The following is a 19,882-nucleotide window of genomic DNA, read 5'->3' on the forward strand; positions in this document are numbered from 1 at the left end:
TAACTGTACACAAAAGAATATAAAAATGAAAAGAAAAATATTCATCTTAAGAAACACACAATATCAAAGATTTACACAATAGGCCTACAATATTGCACGATGCAACTCATTTTTGGTGGAAGACAAAAGATCTACAATAATTCACCGGCTTGTATGTCCATCTAGTGATCAACATATTACCATGATCATGTTGACCTTTGATAATGGTATGACAATGCCGGACCTTATACTGAAAGACATAATACATTTTATTTGTACTCGGCTGCCTGTAAAGACAACAGTTCCAGATTAAAACCTGAAGTTAGTGTTTCAATTGGTCCATAAGTCTTCTGAAAGCTGACTTATAAACTTCCACTGTATTTTATGTAGTCTCTATAATCTCACATCACTGATATAGCTTACCCAGGAAGCAAAAATTTGGAATGTTTCAACATTCATTCACTTTCATACAAATATGCTCTCATCATAGATGCTATGGATCACACTTCAACATTACTTCCATATGCACAATCAGGCACATATTACCGGCACAAACACTCGTCCTGTCAATTGAACAGTTTGTTAACCAACTGTTTGCAGTTCGAATATGATCTATTTATTACTGTATTATATCTTTATGTATTAATAAATTTCATTAACATTACAATTTCATACCAAATTATTACGGAGATTTTCGTAGGCAGTTGACAAAGCATTTGTACCTTATTATCACATGGAAGGAACTGTAAAACCTGAGTATCTCTACAACAATTGACTTGAGAACCCAGAGGACTCAATTGCACCAAGCCCCATGGTTTTCTTATACGTTCAATACAATTCAAGTTTACAGGCAACTTTCCAATCACAGACAATTTAAAAAATAGATGTGATCTACACAATATTAATATTTAACATGATTAAAACAATGACCTATGACTAGATTTATACAAATTTGTCTTCAGTCTCCTCAGGTCATTTGGACTTAACATGAAACACTAACTTAAAAATTTACAGTCTGTGCTAAAAAGAAGTCATAGCTCTTGGAAACCTTATTTGTTTTACAAAACCTTCCGAAGCAAACCAGATCCTGGATTCTGCAGCTTGCTTATACCTTTACCTTTTGATACCTATACCTTTTAGTTTTTACAAATGCTAGCTGTATGAAATTGAAATGCACTTATGAATAATATGGATATGAATCAAAGTACTGTACTTAAACCTATGCTTATAGACTATTGAAACCTGGCAACATATGTCCAAAGAAAACTATGCAATTTTTTATTAATTTTGTGGTCAAATACTCTGTACTCGGAATTTTGTATGTACAATGCCACTAGACTTTAAAGAAATTATAAACAGGTTTATAAATGTTTCAATGCCTAAACTAATAAATGTAATATATTTTCTTAAGTCTAATTTGCAATCCTTGTGAAGTTATTGCTGCAGTAAACTACAAAGATCACATTTGCTTTAAAAATAGATGTGAGCAAAACAATGATTTTATTTCACAATTCCAAAATACTAATTTTCCATCAATACAGCCAAACAAAGGCTTGCACAGAAGCATAACAAGAAAATAATTTCATGCAGCAATCTATTCACATTGTCCTGCTCACACTATGTGCATTAAATTAAAGCCATCCCACCTGTAAGCTACAGAACGTACATTCAACCAATGTATGTGACTTATGAGGATCAGATGCCACAACAGTCTTCATGCCGAAACATTTAATAATATTTTCAACTGGTTGGTAACTTCTCTGCATCTATCTATTCTCTCCGATGCAACAGCAGACAATGGAGCGCCCGACATCATGTAGGCACAAGTTGTCCAATGTGTTGGTGGCTTGGGAAGAGCGGCTGGTGAAGGTGGTTCGCTGAATTTAGCACCAGCGTAAAAATCGCCGTGAGTTGGTGAGGATCTTGGGCTCGCCTCCTTGGACGGATCGCTGGACGCGTTCAGTTTCGGTGAACCCTGCCTCGAACCTGGCGGATGAAATGCTGGTCTGTCTGTAGCTGTCGTTTTATCGCGACTGCAGGCAATTTCCTGACATTCCAGCCTTCGAACTCTCCCCCTTGGTGGTGTAACGAAGCTGTGCAAATATGACGCACTTTTCCATATCTTTTGTCTGGAATGTGATTTCTGGCGATTACTTGTGCTGTGTGAGAAAGGACTTCCATATCTCTCCAACTTTTTTTCGACCATTTTCAGTATTTAGTCTTTTTACAGTTCAAAGTAACTCTTTCTTTTCAACACAGCTGTTCACTTGGTGTCCTTTAAATACTCTTTTTTTAGAAGCTGTGCAGTTTTGCGCGAATTATTTATCACACGTTCTGTAAAGATGACCCGTAATTTTGATAAGTCTCACAGCACAAGAGTTCACTTACTGTTCAATTCATCTCAAATTTTCTCAACAACTGTCCAACGAATTTGATAAACATAAACAAAATGGCGCTTGCTCTCAATTTCAAACTACTTGCAACGCAGCTTATTGCAGCACAAAATTACTCCTGAAACATTTATCAGTCTCTACAATATCTCTGAGTATTGCTGAACAAAAACCACAGAAAATAAAACGGAGAACAACAGCAAGAGTCCACAGCTGAACATCAACTGATCTCCATCACTTCCTACGACCTTCTCACCTCGCCATGTAACTGCGTCACAAGCCTCAGAACACACAAAAGCCAAGGAAACTCGCTGACGTAGATGTACGATTAAAAAAGTAATAAAAAAAGGGAACCGTGTCACGTGACAGAGTTTCTCCAATGGTTGTGCAGTTTCATCTGTGTATTCTGTAAGATTGTGTGTTTTGTTGGAAAGCCAGACTGTTGTTTTATCACATTGAGTTTAACTTAAATACAAATAGCCTCAAGGAGAAGAATTCACATACGTTTCTGTCTGATGTTCTCATTATTACAGTAGGTATCCATCACAGTTGCGAAAACTACTAGTATCGGTGCTTTGTCCTGATTGGTCAAATATAACAGTGGGCGTGGTTATTGTATTTTGGAGTGTGAGGAGAAGTGCTTGGTGATGGTAATGAGGCAAGAGCTTGGCTTGTGAAGTGTTGGGGGGAGGAAGGGAAGTATGGTATTGCAGTAACGCAGTCAAGCTACAAGCTGAGGCGGAATCGTAAGTAACTCAAGTTTACGTAAGTAATTTTTTGGGGGAAACAAACACCTCCATCGTGCGGAAGTAGAACAAGACGAAATTGTTGGACAGGAAGGGAAGTTTCGAATATTATAAATTAAATAGGTAGCTCAACAAGCTGAAGAATTTACATTTTCAGAGGTTATATGCGATAGTCTTGCTGAAGAGTAACTTAACGATTTTATTATCGGCGTTTGTTTGTGGATAATAATACTTCCCACGTTGCACTGTGCGATTTTTTAGTCGACTTGTCTACAGAGAGTGGTATCATACTGTGCAGCCACTGCTTTATCCGAAATTCCAATCATCAGATGAGTTTCTAAATTCCGTTTGCGTGGATTTAGACTGCTGATTTTAACACTTCGTTTGCTGTGTTAAAATTTGTTTAATGCAGTTCTTTCTTGGGACAGGAATGTTGCAACCTAAAATCCTGTCAGAAGTGAATTTTATGGGATGCATATGAATCTCGTTGATGATGTACACTTACACTACTTTCTAGTAGCTCTATTAACACAGAAACCATATATTGTCGGGTCTTTTGAACGCTCGTATCGTTCTTCAGTCAGCGGCCCTTATAACTCTAGTGTCTGACAGTCGTTGTAATGGGAAGGATTATCTGAGACAGTACCAGTTTCTTCCTTCAGTGTTGGTGTTGAGCCATGTAAGACTGATCATTTGGGTGAAGGTAAATGGAAAGTTATTTTTATGATTACTGTTTTTACTGATAGTATGGAACTTCTTGTTAGGCAGGACAACAGGCCACAGACCACGTAACATTACTATTAAATTAAATGGAAGGGCTATATGATCAATTGTAGGTAGCAGATCATATCCCACATGTATTTGTAAATATAGGAACATACAATTGAAGAGGAAAAGTCGCAGAAATATGTTGAAAAAGCAATTCTCATAAAATCCAAAATTTTCGAGAAGATGATGTATTAGAGAATAGTATCACAATTGAGCAACAATAATATCCTCTCCAAATTGCAGTATGGGTTCCAGGAGACTTGATCATCGGAGAACGTCATTTACATGTTGACTCACGAAAGATTACAAACATTAAATAACAAAATACATAACACAAGTTGGTATTTTCTGCAACCTGCCTAAGTTATTTGACTGCTGGGATCACAGTATCCTCCTAGAGAAACTGAAGCTTTATTGTATTGCCAACCAGTGGATGTTACATATTGAATAATGCAAGGCCATGTATGTAGTAATTCAACCAATGTAATGTGGGGAGAAATCGTATACGCAGTTCCACAAAGCTCAACCTTGTGTCCTCATTTGTACCTAATATATGTAAACTGTCATCTGTCTAACATACAATAAGCAGAAGTAGTTCTTTTGTGCATAACACTAATATTCTAATCAATCCAAAGATACATACTGAAACAGAAGGCCTGGTAAACTATGATCTTAATAGTATCATTGACTTTTTCTGTGTGTATGTTTGTGTGTCTATCGACCTGCCAGCACTTTCGTTCGGTAAGTCACATCATCTGTGTTTTTAGATATATTTTTCCCACGTGGAACGTTTCCATCTATTATATTCTAACCATATATTATGTTTTTGTAGTATTTTAATACGCCATTGGAGTCCTTTTCAAGCAGACATATTTATCATTGAGTGTTAAAGAATACTTTACTATGCCAGTACACACTAAACTAAGTTGACTATGCTCTTATACCTGTTTTCGATCACTCGTGTGTTTTTGAACATTAAGCATAAAAATATCTTTGACAGTTAATGTCGGTTACTAAATTCTTTTCTGATTAATTTCACTTTTGTGTGACATAAATGAAGAATTTTTAAAGGAAAATGGTGGGAAGGGGAGCCATGTGAGGGGATAAGAGGTGAAGAGGGAAATAAGTATTCACTCAAAGAAGACACCGTAGTACTGAACATGAGTATCACATTAGTATTTTTCACCATAGTGATTGCTACAGCTTACTGTCTATTTCACACTTAAGAAAGGAGTTCAAAATGTGTGAATTCTCTCTTCTGTATTTGATCCAGCAATTTATCTGATTTAAAAGACTATTGTTACTCACATACGTTCTAAAGAATTCCCTGTCAATGCAATGCTGTACTAAACCTGACCCACTCCGAACAATCGTGAAGAAAATTGCGAGTCTGCATAGTTCGGTAATTGTGTGAAATTTACATGTCTGACTAAACATAAATGATTATAATTCTGGTTCTAATCCAAATGTAGCAATGAAACATGTATCATTAAAAAGCCAATGAGTGTTTCATATTTATGTGCTACCATCTGCATTTTGTAGTTTGATGGTGCAGACAAAATAAATTCTTGAGCATGATGCTTTTGGTGTGTGATCTTAATATTTATCATGTTTATAGTTGCAGATTAGTGCAATACAAATTATTTCAAAAATATTGAAGGTGGGTGTTCTGAGATATTAAAGGTCAAAAGTTAAGGTCAACAGACCAGGCCTGTAAGAATTCTTAGAAGCCTCCTATGTTGCATACCAATGTAAAGCTCTACTCATTAGTTTTCAATGATAAAAGTTTCATTGCTGTGTCTTGATTAGAAACAATGCACAAAATTTGGTGGTGGTGGTGGTGGTGGTGGTGGTGGTGGTTGTAAATACTGACATGAATTTGTTACAGAAGAGACAAAATACCACTGCGTGTGTCTTCAAATTTTATGTCTATCATGTGTCAAATTCTTCTCACAGTATCATATCTCCCATCTCATCTTCATCTATGTCCTCTTCCATTTGTATAATATTGCCTTGAAGTCCATCTCATACATTAACCTGATGAAATGTTACTTATGTGTCTGCTGCTAATGAAAAAATTAAATGCATAGATATAGTGACAAGGACAGCTAACTGACAGAAGAATGGAAAAATTGGCCAGAAGCCGACCTAGGGAAGATCAGTTTGGATTCCGGAGAAATGTAGGAACAGGCGAGACAATACTTATCCTATACTTGTAGTAGAAGATAGGTTAAGGAGAGGTGAGCCACTGTTTATAGCATTTGTATACATAGAGAGAACTTTTGACATTGTTGACTAGAATGCCATTTCAAATTCTGAAGGTCACAGGGGTAAACTGCAGGGAGTGAAAGCCTACTTATAACATGAACAAAAACCAGATGGCAGTTATGAGTTGAGAGGCATGAAAGGGAAGCAGTGGTTGAGAAGGGAGTGAGACAGGGTTGTAGCCTTTTCTGATATTATTCACTCTGTACATTGAACAAGCAGTAAAGGAAATTGCAGAAAAAAATTAATGTCCAGGGGAAGTAAAAACTGAGGTTTGCCGATGGCAATGTAATTCTATCAGATGGCAAAGGACATGGAATATCAATTGAACAGAATGGACAATGTTTTGGAAGGAGGATATAGTGTGAACATCGACAAAAGCAAAAGAGGAATAATGGAATGTTGTTGAATTAAATTGGGTGATGCTGAGGGAATTAGAGTAGGATACAAGACACTATTTGTGCAGCATAATAGCTGGTGATGGCTGAAGTAGAGAGGATATAAAATGTAGACCGGCAATGGCAAGAAAAGGGCTTCTGAAGAAAAGAAATTTGTTAATACCAGATATGGATTTAACTCTTAAGGAGTCTTTTCTTTCTTCTTTTTTTTTAAGGCATAAATCTGGAGTGTAGCCATGTATGGAAGTGAAACATGGACAGTAAACAGTTTAGGCAAGAATAGAAACTTTTGAAATGTGGTGCTACAGAAAAGTGCTGAAGGTTACATGGGTAGGTTTTGTAACTAATGAGGAGGTTGTGAATAAAACTGAAGAGAGAAGGAATTTGTGGGACAACTTGAATAGAAGTAGTGTTCAGGTGATAGGGCACATTCTAAGTCATAAAGAGATCACCTATTTATTATTGAAGGGACGTGTGTGTGGTAAAAATGGTACAGGGAGACAGAGGTGAATACAGTAAGCAGGTTCAGAAGGATGTAGGTTGCAGTAGTTACTTAGAGATGAAGAGGTTTGCACAGGATGGAGTAGCATGGAGAGATGCAACAAACTAGTCTTCAGACTGAAGATCATGATAGCAGCAGCAACAATACCACTAACAAAAATACTTCATTAGGTTAGAAAGAGATCTAATGATACTTTCCATTTTGTTCATAATTAAAGACTTTGCATTTGTTTTTCAATTGCCAAGTTAGTAAGTCATCAGTTCAGATGATTTTTCTTTATTCTGGGCACTCAGTGGGTGTGCTATTGGCTCACTCCTAATGCTTGTGACCTGCAGCATGCTATAGCAATAGCGCTATTGTTAGGTGACTTCTTCAATCCGCTAGTGAGTACTGGTAGATAATTCTGCATAGTATGGCTGATATGTTGTTTTACCTCAAAAACCAAATTTATTCTGCTCTATTAAGATCTGTCTGCAAACCTCTCACTTCAGAATTGTTGAAAGTTGTAGATTAGTTTTGCCCAAAGTGAAGTAATGCTGATAGATCTTTCACATGGCTTGTTTAAAAGCTTGGTTACTGCCTTACATTGGATATGGGAACCTTATGTACCTGGTGTAGTCAGAAACAAAAAAAAATGTCAGTTTTCTTATCACATCCATGTAATATTAATATGGCTGTGATAGTATATTACAGCAGCATGGCAACATGTCACTTCAAAATATTTCATCCACGGGGCAACAGAGGACACACTCCAACACAACAAAAATTAATGATCTTTCGCTTTATGTAAGATGAGATCATCTGCGACTTCGCATCATTAGTAGCATCTATGATCCATATCGTGTGGCACTACTTGGTGCAAAAATTAAAGTAGAAAGATGCAAATGTTGAAATGTTGGAGCTCAACATGGCAGAGTTGGAAAAATATTCTTATTGCCAAGATGTTCTGTAACATCACTGATAAGTTTTGTAGGTAACATTACTGAGTTGTTGCGATGCAGGAGTGCGGGGGGGACTACTGCTGCTGCTGCTGCTGCTGCTGCAACAACAACAACAACAACAACACCTTAATTGATTTTCCTGATGATGTGTGTGTTTAGGACCCAACTGAATGTTGACAAAGAGTTAGTTCATAATAAGATAACATGTCCATACATTTATTATATTTATCTGTTATCTACCTGTTAACCAAACTCAGCATTTGTTCTTTGGTATATCAAGCTGATTATCAACAGTTCCTCCCTCTTTTTCTGGTACCGAGCTAGGTGCCATGCTGGATAAAGATACTGGACTTGGATGCAGATGGAAGAGGGTTTCAGAGCCCTGCCAGGGCATCTACATTTAGTTGAATGCAAAGACAGTTCCTTTGGAAAGGACACAGCCAGTGACCTTCCCTACCTTTGTCCTGAGTCTTGAATGACCCTACTGTCAGTAATATGTTAAACCCTGATCTTCCTTCCTATTTTTAACCTAATTAATGTATGTAGTTAGTAGTAAGATAAGTTGCAACAACATTGCTGAAAACTGTAGTAAAGCCGCATGACCTATATCCAGTTCCATTGCTAGTCCCTTTCAGTTCCCTGCAGAGCCAAGCAACTTCTTAAATTTGTGTTGCATGTATGATTTTTTTTTTAGATTGTTGACAAATCTTGTCACGGCTCCATTACACATAGTACACACACCCTCAACATGGGTCTTGTACTAAAAATATTTTTATTTTTAAAATTTGTTGCTGAGTGGTTCATGGTGTGGGTTCCTGTTATGTCCTAGTTCATGAACCACGGGCAACGTATGAGTGGCCAAGTAAGTGGTCCTGACAGATGGGATACCAGTTACTTTGGAATAAGGCTGGGCATCTCGGACATATTCTGAGTCGTGGTCACATTTGTGCTCAGACGGCAAAGACTACAAAGTCCACCGGTTAGTCCCTCAACTGTTAGGGGTAAAACTCAGTGGGACCCGGGGCAAGTAAGGCTAGCAACCTGCTTCCCTGGTACTTTAAGTATGATGCTGGCAACAATCGAAGCAAAATGCCTCTGACCTTTGGAGGTGACGGAGTCCCACCTCTAATTGACAAACCAGGGACTCCTAAGATACGACTCGGCAAACGAATGGTAACGAGATGGGGTGCTATTAATATCAATGAGGGCTACTCTGGGAAGAAGGTAGAGCTGGCAGAGGCTGCAAGTAAGATGGGGTTGGACATTTTAACTGTTTGTGACATTCGGGTAAGGGGTGAGAAAGAAGAGGAAGTGGGAGAATACAAGGTCTACCTGTCAGGAGTCAAAGCAGGAATAGCACAATGGGGTGTAGGGCTTTACATCAGGAAAGAAATGGAACCCAGCGTAGTTGCAATAAGGTATGTAAACGAACGACTGATGTGGATAGATTTGAAAATGTCTAGCAAGAAAATTAGGATTGTGTCAGTATATTCGCATTGTGAAGGGACAGATCAAGATAAGATGGATAGTTTTTATAAGGCACTCAGTGTTGTAGTTGTTAGAGTAAAGGACAAGGACAGTGTTCTGCTCATGGGTGATTTTAATGCCAGCATTGGAAATCGAACAAAATGGTATGAAAAGGTTATGGGTAAATTTGGAGAGGATATGGAGGCCAACAGGAATGGGAAACAACTCTTGGATTTCTGAGCCAGTATGGGATTAGTAATCACAAACTCCTTTTTTAAACATAAGAACATTCACCAGTATACTTGGGAAAGCAGGGGACCAGATCTGTCATTGACTATATAATAACAGATCAGGAAGGCTGTGAGGGACACATGTGTATTCAGGGGATTCTTTGATGACACTGATCACTATTTAATCTGCAGTGAAATTGGTATTGTGAGGCCAAAAGTGCAGGAGGTGAGGTCCATATGTAGGAGGATAAGAGTGGAGAAACTTCAGGATAAGGAAATCAGGCACAAGTACATAACAGTGATCTCAGAAACATACCAGTTCGTTGAATGTAGTCGATTAGTCATTGGAAAAGGAATGGACAAGGTTCAGGGACACAGTACTAGAAGTGGCTAAAGAATGTCTTGGAACAGTAGTGTGTGAAGGTAGGATGAAGCAAACAGCTTGGTGGAATGACAGTGTCAAGGCAGCCTGTAAAAGGAAAATAAGGCACATCAAAAATAGCTACATACTAGAACTCAGGTAGACAGAGAAAGTTATGTTGAAGAAAGAAACAAAGCCAAACAGATAATTGCAGCATCCAAGAAGAAATCTTGGGAAGACTTTGGAAACAGGTTGGAGACTTTGGGTCAAGCTGCTGGAAAATCATTCTGGAGCGTAATTAGCAGTCTTCGAAAGGGAGGTAAGAAGGAAATGACAAGCATTTTGGACAGGTCAGGAAAACTGCTGGTGAATCCTGTTGATGCCTTGGACAGATGGAGGGAATATTTTGAAGAGTTGCTCAATGTAGGTGAAAATACGATCAGCAATGTTTCAGATTTCGTTGTACAATGGGATAGGAATGATGATGGAAATAGGATCACATTTGAGGAAGTGGAGAAAATGGTCAATAGATTGCAGTGCAATAAAGCGGCTGGGGTGGATGAAATTAAGTCGGAACTCATCAAATACAGTGGAATGTCAGGTCTTAAATGGCCACACAGGATAATTGAAATGGCGTGGGAGTCGGGAAAGGTTCTATCAGACTGGACGAAAGCAGTAATCACACCAATCTTTAAACATGGAAACAGAAAAGATTGTAACAACTACAGAGGTATCTCTTTAATCAGCGTTGTGGGTAAAATCTTCTGAGGTATTGTTGAAAGGAAAGTGCGAGTATTAGTTGAGGACAAACTGGATGAAAATCGATGTGGGTTTAGACCTCTTAGAGGTTGTCAGGACCAGATCTTAAGCTTACGGCAAATAATGAAGAAGTGTTAAGAGTGGAAAAGGGAATTGTATCTATGCTTTATAGATCTAGAAAAGGCATATGACCTGGTTCCTAGGAGGAAGTTATTGTCTGTTCTAAGAGATTATGGAATAGGAGGCAAACTTTTGCAAGCAATTAATGGTCTTTACATAGATAGTCAGGCAGCAGCTAGAGTTGGCGGTAAATTGATTTCATGATTCAGAGTAGTTTCAGGGGTCTCCACTGTTGTTCATATTATTTATGGATCATACATTGAAAACAATAGACTGGCTTGGTGAGATTACGATATGTGAACACAAAATAAGCAGTCTCGCATATGCAGATGACTTCGTTGTGATGGCAAATCCGATTTAAAGTTTGCAAATAGATCAGAAATGTAAGGACTATGGTATGAAGATTAGCATCTCCAAAACAAAAGTAATGTCAGTGGGAAAGAGATATAAACGGATTGAGTGCCAAATAGGAGGAACAAAGTTAGAACAGGTGGATGGTTTCAAGTACTTAGGATGCATATTCTCACAGGATGGCAACATAGTGAAAGAACTGGAAGCGAGGTGTAGCAAAGCTAATGCAGTGAGCACTCAGCTATGATCTACTCTCTTCTGCCAGAAGGAAGTCAGTACCAAGACTTAAGTTATCTGTGCACTGTTCAGTCTTTCGACCAACTTTGTTGTATGGGAGCGAAAGCTGGGTGGATTCAGGTTACCTTATCAATAAGGTTGAGGTTACGGATATGAAAGTAGCTAGGATGATTGCAGGTACTAGTAGATGGGAACAATGGCAGGAGGGTGTCCACAATGAGGAAATCAAAGAAAAACTGGGAATGAACTCTATAGATGTAGCAGTCAGGGCGAACAGGCTTAGATGGTGGGGTCATGTTACATGCATGGAAGAAGCAAGGTTACCCAAGAGACTCATGGGTTCAGCAGTAGAGGGTAGGAGGAGTCGGGGTAGACCAAGGAGAAGGTACCTGGATTCGGTTAAGAATGATTTGAAGTAATAGGCTTAACATCAGAAGAGGCACCAATGTTAGCACTGAATAGGGGAGCATGGAGAAATTTTATAAGGGAGACTATGCTCCAGACTGAACGCTGAAAGGCATAATCAGTCTTAAATGATGATGATGATTTGTTGCTAAGTGAAAGAAGTTATTTTGCAACTTTCATTCCATCTGAACATGATATACCGAGTAAATTTTCCCATCTGGCCATTTCATCATCAGCCAGTTGACACCCACAGCTTGATAAAGGCTTTTTCTAGACTTATTCATGCATTACAGTCGTCAGTTACAGGCACCTGTGCCGTTCCTGCATGTTTTCTACTGTTACATACCCACCATCCTTAGCTCACTTCCTCTCCCTTTCCTTAATCACCTGGAAGCCATCTACCATCTATTCACCATGTTACTCATCCTGCCCATCTGCCAACCCTTTACACATTATACCATATGATTTTATGGTTTGGGCATCCACAGCTTAGTTACATAATAGCAACATTTAATTTTTATTTAATTATTAAAGTCTTCTAAAACTCTTCTGTTAGTCGCATTAACTGTTAATAGTTCATTACAGGGTCACGCATGATTTGTCTCATGAAGATTTAATCATGTCCTCAGGTGTATACATATAACTAACATTGGGTCATTAAATATATATGGTCTCCCAGTGTTTGAATTGTCAGAGCCACTTAAATTGGATGGTTACAAAATGAAACATCCTAAATTGCAGTTAGTAGCAGGCGCAGGCAGTGTACATGGGCACTGGGAACCGTGGGTGTGGACCAATGCTGAAAACTCAACAGATGACCACAAAAGTCCTGTGGTAGTGACATGACTATACCAGAAATAGGCAAAGCCACCAAACAGCCCAGTTGATACAGTGTTTTTAGAAGATTTTGATAGATTTTTAATTCTAAAAATATTTCTTTGTGGATTAGTAAACTGTGTGTGTACTTAAATTAATAAAAAGGAACATATTGGGCTTAAGCATACTCAAGCTACCAGTGAAATACAAATTTATATACAAAAGTATATTTTTTTCCCTCCTGTAGCACACAAGCTACTAGAATTACTTTAAAAATTGTCTGTAGCTGCATGTCATGAATATGACATTTTATACATTTGTCCAAGATCAATTTTGTGCTCACCTTTTCGAGCCACTGGCAGTATTTTGGTAAGTATTGTGGGTCCTCCTCCCAAATTCCACAACAATGAGAAATTTAGAGATAGATTATCACTGTACGCTAGACTATATAACTATTACTTAGACCGTTGGGTTTTGTGAGCATTGCAAATAAGTCTAGCTATTTAAGCATGTCTCAGCTGTCAGTCTTCCGGTGTCTCTCTAGAGTTTTCCGGCCCCTCTCCTGTGCACCTTCTTCAGTGAGTCCTTATTGGGGAAAGGATGCTGTAGAAACTGCCTGAGCTGCAGCCACTAGATTGTTAGTTGGCAAGCCAAACTGTGGCAGCTCCTAAGCTTTGGATTTTTAAAAAAAGTTGAAATTCATTACTGTTAAAAACTGGAAATCAGTAAACCTGCAGCACTGTTTGGACAATAGTTTTACTAGCGAGAAAATTGTTGCCATTCAGTTATTTTAAATGTTTTATATAGATGAGCTTTTAACATTTTTGTATTGGGTTCCTGTTATATTTGGCATAAATGATCTATGAGAGGTCATGGTCATTTGGTTGCAATTTCATAATTCTGTTTGTCTCGACCACAGTATTTTATTCACTTTATTGTCCATTGCGCATTACACCATTTTGAAATGTTCTAAAATGTAACAACATTATGAACAACAAAAAACAGAGTGAATCTGTTCAATATAGGTACACAGTACCTTGTCCAATTATTTTCATAACATGTAGTGCAAACTTCAGTTGCTTTCTTGTCAGTCTGTCTGTTCGGAACAAGTTTTGCAATTGGTTTTAACCTAACTTCCCAATTTTAAAGATAGCTCAAAACTGGATGATAGTGCAGTATTAATTTGATTTATAGTCAGTCTATTCGGTAGAGGTGGGGGTGTTAAAGGTTGGTTATGCTTGATATCTCGGCTACCGTGCAGGACCCCAAGTCTTGTGCATGTAGTATTGGAATGTGTTCCAGGCAGTACGATAGCGGATGGGCACAACTGAGCGCGCGCGTACACACACACACACACACACACACACACACACACACACAAAAAGCATAAAATAATTGTTTAGCCTACCCAAAAATAAATTTTTAATTGGGCTAAAAAGTATAAAATACTTTCCTACCTGTAGACAAGTACTCCTTGAAATTTTTAGTTTGTACATTTGTAATTGCTATGACAATTCTTGTAAGATTAATAATGAAAAATATGGGGCACATGCAATAGATAATAGTTAAGAGGAGAACTAACTATTCATGCATCAGTTGTATATCGCATAAACCCAGTGTTTTTCCATTATAAATCATAAAAGTATTGTCATAGCTATTTAAAACTGACAAGCACAAATTTTCAGGAGTATGTGTGGATGTTAGGAATCCGAACGGAGCTAGGAGAAATTATTTTACTCTTTAGTACCATTTAAGACATGTTATGTTGAAAAAATGTGAATAATTATTATTTTATATTTAGGCCGTGGCACTTGGTAAAAAGTGTGCAAATAAAGGAAATGCAGCGGCAAATTTGCATGAAGTTACTTGCTACTCTTAGAAATGTAGTACCCATTGCATCCATGTTTCTTAGGACCGACCATAAAAATTAGAAAAATAATATCCGAAATAATCGCTTCATTTCAAGTTGTAGACAGTTATGAACGTGCTTCTCCCAATTGTCAGAAATTGGATCAGAACGTGTCTAATTGAAGAATTACAGTACCATTCCTTGTCCACTCCTAGTCAACAAAACGATTGAGATCATTATTAGAATTCATTGTTACATGTTCTTATAATCTATAACAAACTATTCTTGTCGAACGAAAGGAAACGGTTTCCATCCCTAGACTCTAATGTGTATACACACTTTCTGTGTTTTCAGCGTCTTTACGCTCAAATTAATACTTCCTTGTGAGTGGTATGTACTGAAATCTTGTCCTTCTTTGTGGCATGGTTTTCATCTCCGGATACTTCGCATGGTGTTAAGTGACAAATCTTTCATTTGCCCTGATCGTCGGTAGCAAGTGATTGACAGTGTGTTTCGTTATTTCTAAAGCGCGTGGAAATGTCTTTACAGGATCACAAATGCGTCAAGGATTTCGGCCACGTTTACACATGGTTACTGGGTACCGTGGTTTAAGCTTTGGTGCTCGTGCTGTCTTGGATCTTCAAATCGTGATGGATGGTGCACAGGCTTCATTTCATAAGTTTTTAGATTGTTTTGCTTAACACGAAACTAAAGTCTCCCCTTGCACTGTACTCAGCCGCCATTCTGTTGCGAGGTTTAGAATAGTCTTGTTGCATTCTGCAGAGGTCGTGGCGGTGCAAAAAAGGTCTCTAATGGCACTTACAAACATTGCAAAGAACAGAGACAATTTGGTTGCCAATGTTAATTTTTCTGAAACAAGTCGTTACTCTTCTGGAGTTTTTCTGCGAATTATGGAAGCTTGACTTGAGTTTATCGATTTTATGCTGAGAAAATGATTCACATCCACAGTAGCCTTTCCTATCCGCAGTTTGTCGGCTGTATAGGCACATATACCATACTTTGTCCAACCGTACTTCGGTTAAGTATCCATATCCCAAAATTATATTGTCCCGTCTCTTAAATAGTATGAACAGCTCAAGAAAACGTTCTGCATGTCTTGTCAAATAGTCCAATGCAGTTTTGCTTGAATTTAAAGATATCACGTCACTATTGTTAAACGAATATCTTCCTAACAATGCTCAAACTTCTCTCTTAGCAGCTTTATTGCTTCTGATATCTGTAAGGTACGTCCTTGGAATACTGTCACGTTTAGCTGACGTGTATGTAATTTTAAAGTTATGTATGAAGCTATGTTATAAAATCACGAGGAATGAAAGTATAGCGCACAATTGTGCAATACATTCGTCTGGCAACTCGTGACCATAATGAAAAGCCGCAATTCTCAGTCTTTTCTGTTTCATGCTCCCAGGATATAAAGGAAAAAGGTGCATTTAGTTTCGTAAACACCACATTGGAAATGAGATGATGTCTAAGGACTCAATTTAAGTTCCTTGCGTATTGTTAAGTCACTCGTAGGTATTATTCTCTGAAAACACAACCTCGTAACTTAAACGATCAGTGTTTTTTGTGTGTGTGCGTCGCAGTGAGATTCGTTGGCGGACTACGCGCATGGGTTGGAATGCCACCTCGACGTTCGCGTGTGCTGCGATACCATAAACCGACGTATACATGTGCGGGCGAGAGCAGTCCCCCTCCGACCGCCAGCCCCGCTCCTGGTCGATAGCGCACTGCATGCCTGACTTGGCCCCCCTCGTCTATGCGTTATGTATGCGCAGATACGGACGACGGATGCAGTGCTAACTTTCGGGGAATATTTGTACGAGATGCCACGTAGTGACGACTGATCTTTCTCGCATCATACGCGTTGTAAGGTTGCAAGAACTTGCAGACAAAATAATTACAGTCAAAGGTTCTGAACAATCGTCAGAATTTGTCCACTGCCAGAAACTGCTATGCCTGATGAAAACTAAAGTTAATCATACCCTGCAGCAAAGGTGACATCCTCGGGTAATGTTAATACAAGAAACTGTTGATACAGTACTTAATTGTTCACTAGACAACAGGCTGCAGTCCTAGGCAGGAAACCTTTTCTCCGGTAGGCATTCTATATATAATAATTGCATGCTCCAGTGTAGTTTTTTACTGTCTTTAATTGCGTAGGTTTTACATTTGTTCCGACTGGAGCATTACTTCCCAATAGGGTAGATGAATTATAGATTCTCCCTTAAGTCCATTTAATGTCACTTTACACTTGCTAGCGTGACGAAAATCGGAAAAGCTTCCGATTGTAACAATCGATGTTTTTGTTCGATTTTTGTGAGAAATTTTGAAGGTTTACCGTTCTTGAACTACAACCGGACATAGATCTGTTACAATTTCAGTGATACTTTCTCGAATGATGGCTAATATAACTGTTATATACAACGACGAATGGTAAATAATTACTGCAACATTTGGCAGCCTTCAAGGCAAAGTTGGATGTTTTTGTGTAGCACAACAAGTGGAACTTTGACTTAGTTACTACTACTACTACTACTACCACCACCACTACTATTACAATTACTATTATTCATATAGTGATATAACAAACAATCTAATCAATAGTAGAATATTTCCATAATAGTGATTAATTTTATCATTGTTCACAGATGAATCCTAACAGCCGTGTGCCTCCTCTCAGGAGTTCATCACAATATCCTCGTCATGTCAGTGCCAACCATGTACCCAGGCCAAATCATCAGCCAAGATGGCCTGTCAATCACGTTCCATACGCCAAGGACTATAGGCAGTGCTACCAAAATGGGTAAATTATTTGTCTGAATATTGGAAATTCGTTTTTACGGCATTCCGAGTGTTTATGCTGATGGCTGTTACTGGCCCTTAATATGTCACTTAATGTCAGTACACATTCTCCTGTAGATTGCAAATAATGATTTTGCTGTTCATTTAGAATCTGTAAAGTATGGCATGTTTCAGAATAGGATTAGGCTAATGGGGTCTGATTATATTAGAACAAGAAACTAGCTTTATACATTGAGCAGTTAATTGTAAAATGTCACCCTTGTATCTCTCGTGATTCTGATGTTGCGATTCTCGACTTCACATTAAATTAAAAACATAAATTTTACATATTCCACAAAAACATATGACATGACTACCCAAGGTTAATGTTTGCAAACACTTGTCTCAGAACAATTTGACATGACTCTATAAAACTAAAAGTAATGCTATGTAATTTTGCTTCATGAGCATAATTATTTAATGTGCATTTTTTTTTACTTTTAAAAGGAAAATAACAATTTCAATGATGTAATTTTTTGTTTGAAAATAATGTATTTGTAAGCATCAAATTGGGGCATGTTGTTGGATAGAGCTGACACATAATCAGTGGGAACTACGGTGAGTCTGTTGATTTAAAATACTGTTACATGACAATATCTCATGACAAATAAGGGTCTGGCTTGTTCTTCTTCACCATCTCTCTGCCATAGAGCCTAGGAATGTGCAGCAAACTTTTGTGTCATGAATAAGGAGCAATTTGTGAATTACAGACTGTGTAAGGATAGCTTCATCATTTTTGTCATATTTCACCTCGTAGATTGCTATAGCTCTTAAAGTCAGCAGTTACACCCATGTTCATGTCAGTTGAAGTTTGTAGGAGACGAAAAAAGAAAAATCCTCATTGGCCACCATATACACACAGATAATAGATTACATAGGGATGAAATTAACCAGAAGTTGCAGAGTAGAGGAGGGAAACAAACAAGGAAATTGAGGAAGAGATAAGCATTGGAAAAATTTATACTGAATACTGATGAACTGTCCCAATATCAACAGCAAGTGGATGGGGAAGAAATGAGTAAGATGTTATGCAGTCACTTTGACAGACTTCAGATGGTTATTTGACATAGATAAAAGCATATCTGTGAAGTAGGTGATACACAATTATATTTCAAACAGTGCATTTCCATCGTATTACCAAAGAAACAAACATTGGATAAGTGTCAAAACTTGTGAGATGATCAGATTTGTGTGTTCTACTTCCAGTGTGCTAAGTAGAGGTGTAAATACAGAACTGTAGGTGTACCAGATGGATACCTTGCCTCACTACAGAAGAAAGGTATTAGGATTAATTAAGACTGAGCACTCAGTAACCGGAAGAAAAATAAATCAAAATGAAAATACCTTCCCAATATTTTAGGGCCAAAAAAAGAGCCTTGTGGTACCATCATACTGTGGTGTCAAGATAAAAAATAAAAATGAAATGCATTGGGACAGTTAAATAAGCTTGGTAATTGTTTATACTTAACATTCTATGGTCCTGTATGGAGTGATTCTGCATACTTTCCTTTTCTTAGAATAAAAAACTAGAAAATGCCAAACAGTTTATAAGGGGTTTTGAGTATAATATAAGGGACAATCAAAAAGTTTCCATTTGAGGGCATTGCTGCAGCTTAATGTAGTGTGACTCTGATGCCAGTATACAAGCACCAATATGTAGGCAAGGGATTAGTATGTCATCAGGTTGCCCCATGTTCTGGAAATCAGGGAATTTCAAATGTGTCAGGGAAATTAAAAAGAATCTCGCTTCTGTCTCAGTAGGTGAAATCATTAGTTTACTGTGATGTCATGCATCGCTGCTGGCCGGGTGCAGCTAAGTACATTCACCACTTCCCTACTCCACCATTTTGATGCTCCTCTTCTTCACACCACTCCCCTCAGCTTGCCATCATTTCTTGGCACTAGCCTAGCAGCTGTTGATGAGAGGCAAGGAGGTGTGAGTGATGGTTTACTTGGACCTGATTCTCAGAGACTGTAATGCAGTGGCCGGAGATGGCGGGCATATGTGGACTAGTTGTGTGTGATTGATTGCGTGATGTTTGTGTGTGCTCTCGTCTTTTGACAGAGGCCATGGCCAGATATTTAGCTGTGAGAGTGTGAATATCTTTTCTACATGCCTGTCTACCGCTCAGTGATCATCTTTACAATGAGTTGCTACCAGTCCTCATTATTATTGAGACTCACAGTATTAGCGCAAGTTATCTGTTGCATGGATTGATTACCGCAGTCTCATTTCATCAATATGCTGTCTGTGACATGCCATCCGAGTGGATTTCTGCGCCGGGACAAAATCACAGGTCATTTCTGCTGTTATCCCTCAACGGATCGGGCCTGCCAATCTGAAGCCCATTATATCCCACTAATGCATAGGCCCTGCCCATCGGATCTAGTTTCACCAATTTGTCTGCAGGCCGTGCCTATTTGTACATGTCATAA

General features: G+C 38.3%; 1 protein-coding gene across 1 annotated transcript in view; it reads left to right on the plus strand.

Annotated features, from left to right (window-relative positions):
* The first annotated feature begins 4,603 nt into the window (after positions 1-4,603).
* LOC124802996 (RING finger protein 44-like) overlaps positions 4,604-19,882 on the plus strand; it is a 127,441-nt gene continuing 112,162 nt past the window's right edge. The window contains exons 1-2 of the mRNA XM_047264099.1: positions 4,604-4,624; positions 17,254-17,408. Coding sequence (XP_047120055.1) covers positions 17,254-17,408 — 155 coding nt within the window. The 5' untranslated portion in view covers positions 4,604-4,624. The remainder of the gene's footprint in view (positions 4,625-17,253; positions 17,409-19,882) is intronic.

The sequence above is a fragment of the Schistocerca piceifrons genome, chromosome 6, assembly GCF_021461385.2.
Source record: "Schistocerca piceifrons isolate TAMUIC-IGC-003096 chromosome 6, iqSchPice1.1, whole genome shotgun sequence".
NCBI lineage: Eukaryota > Metazoa > Arthropoda > Insecta > Orthoptera > Acrididae > Schistocerca > Schistocerca piceifrons.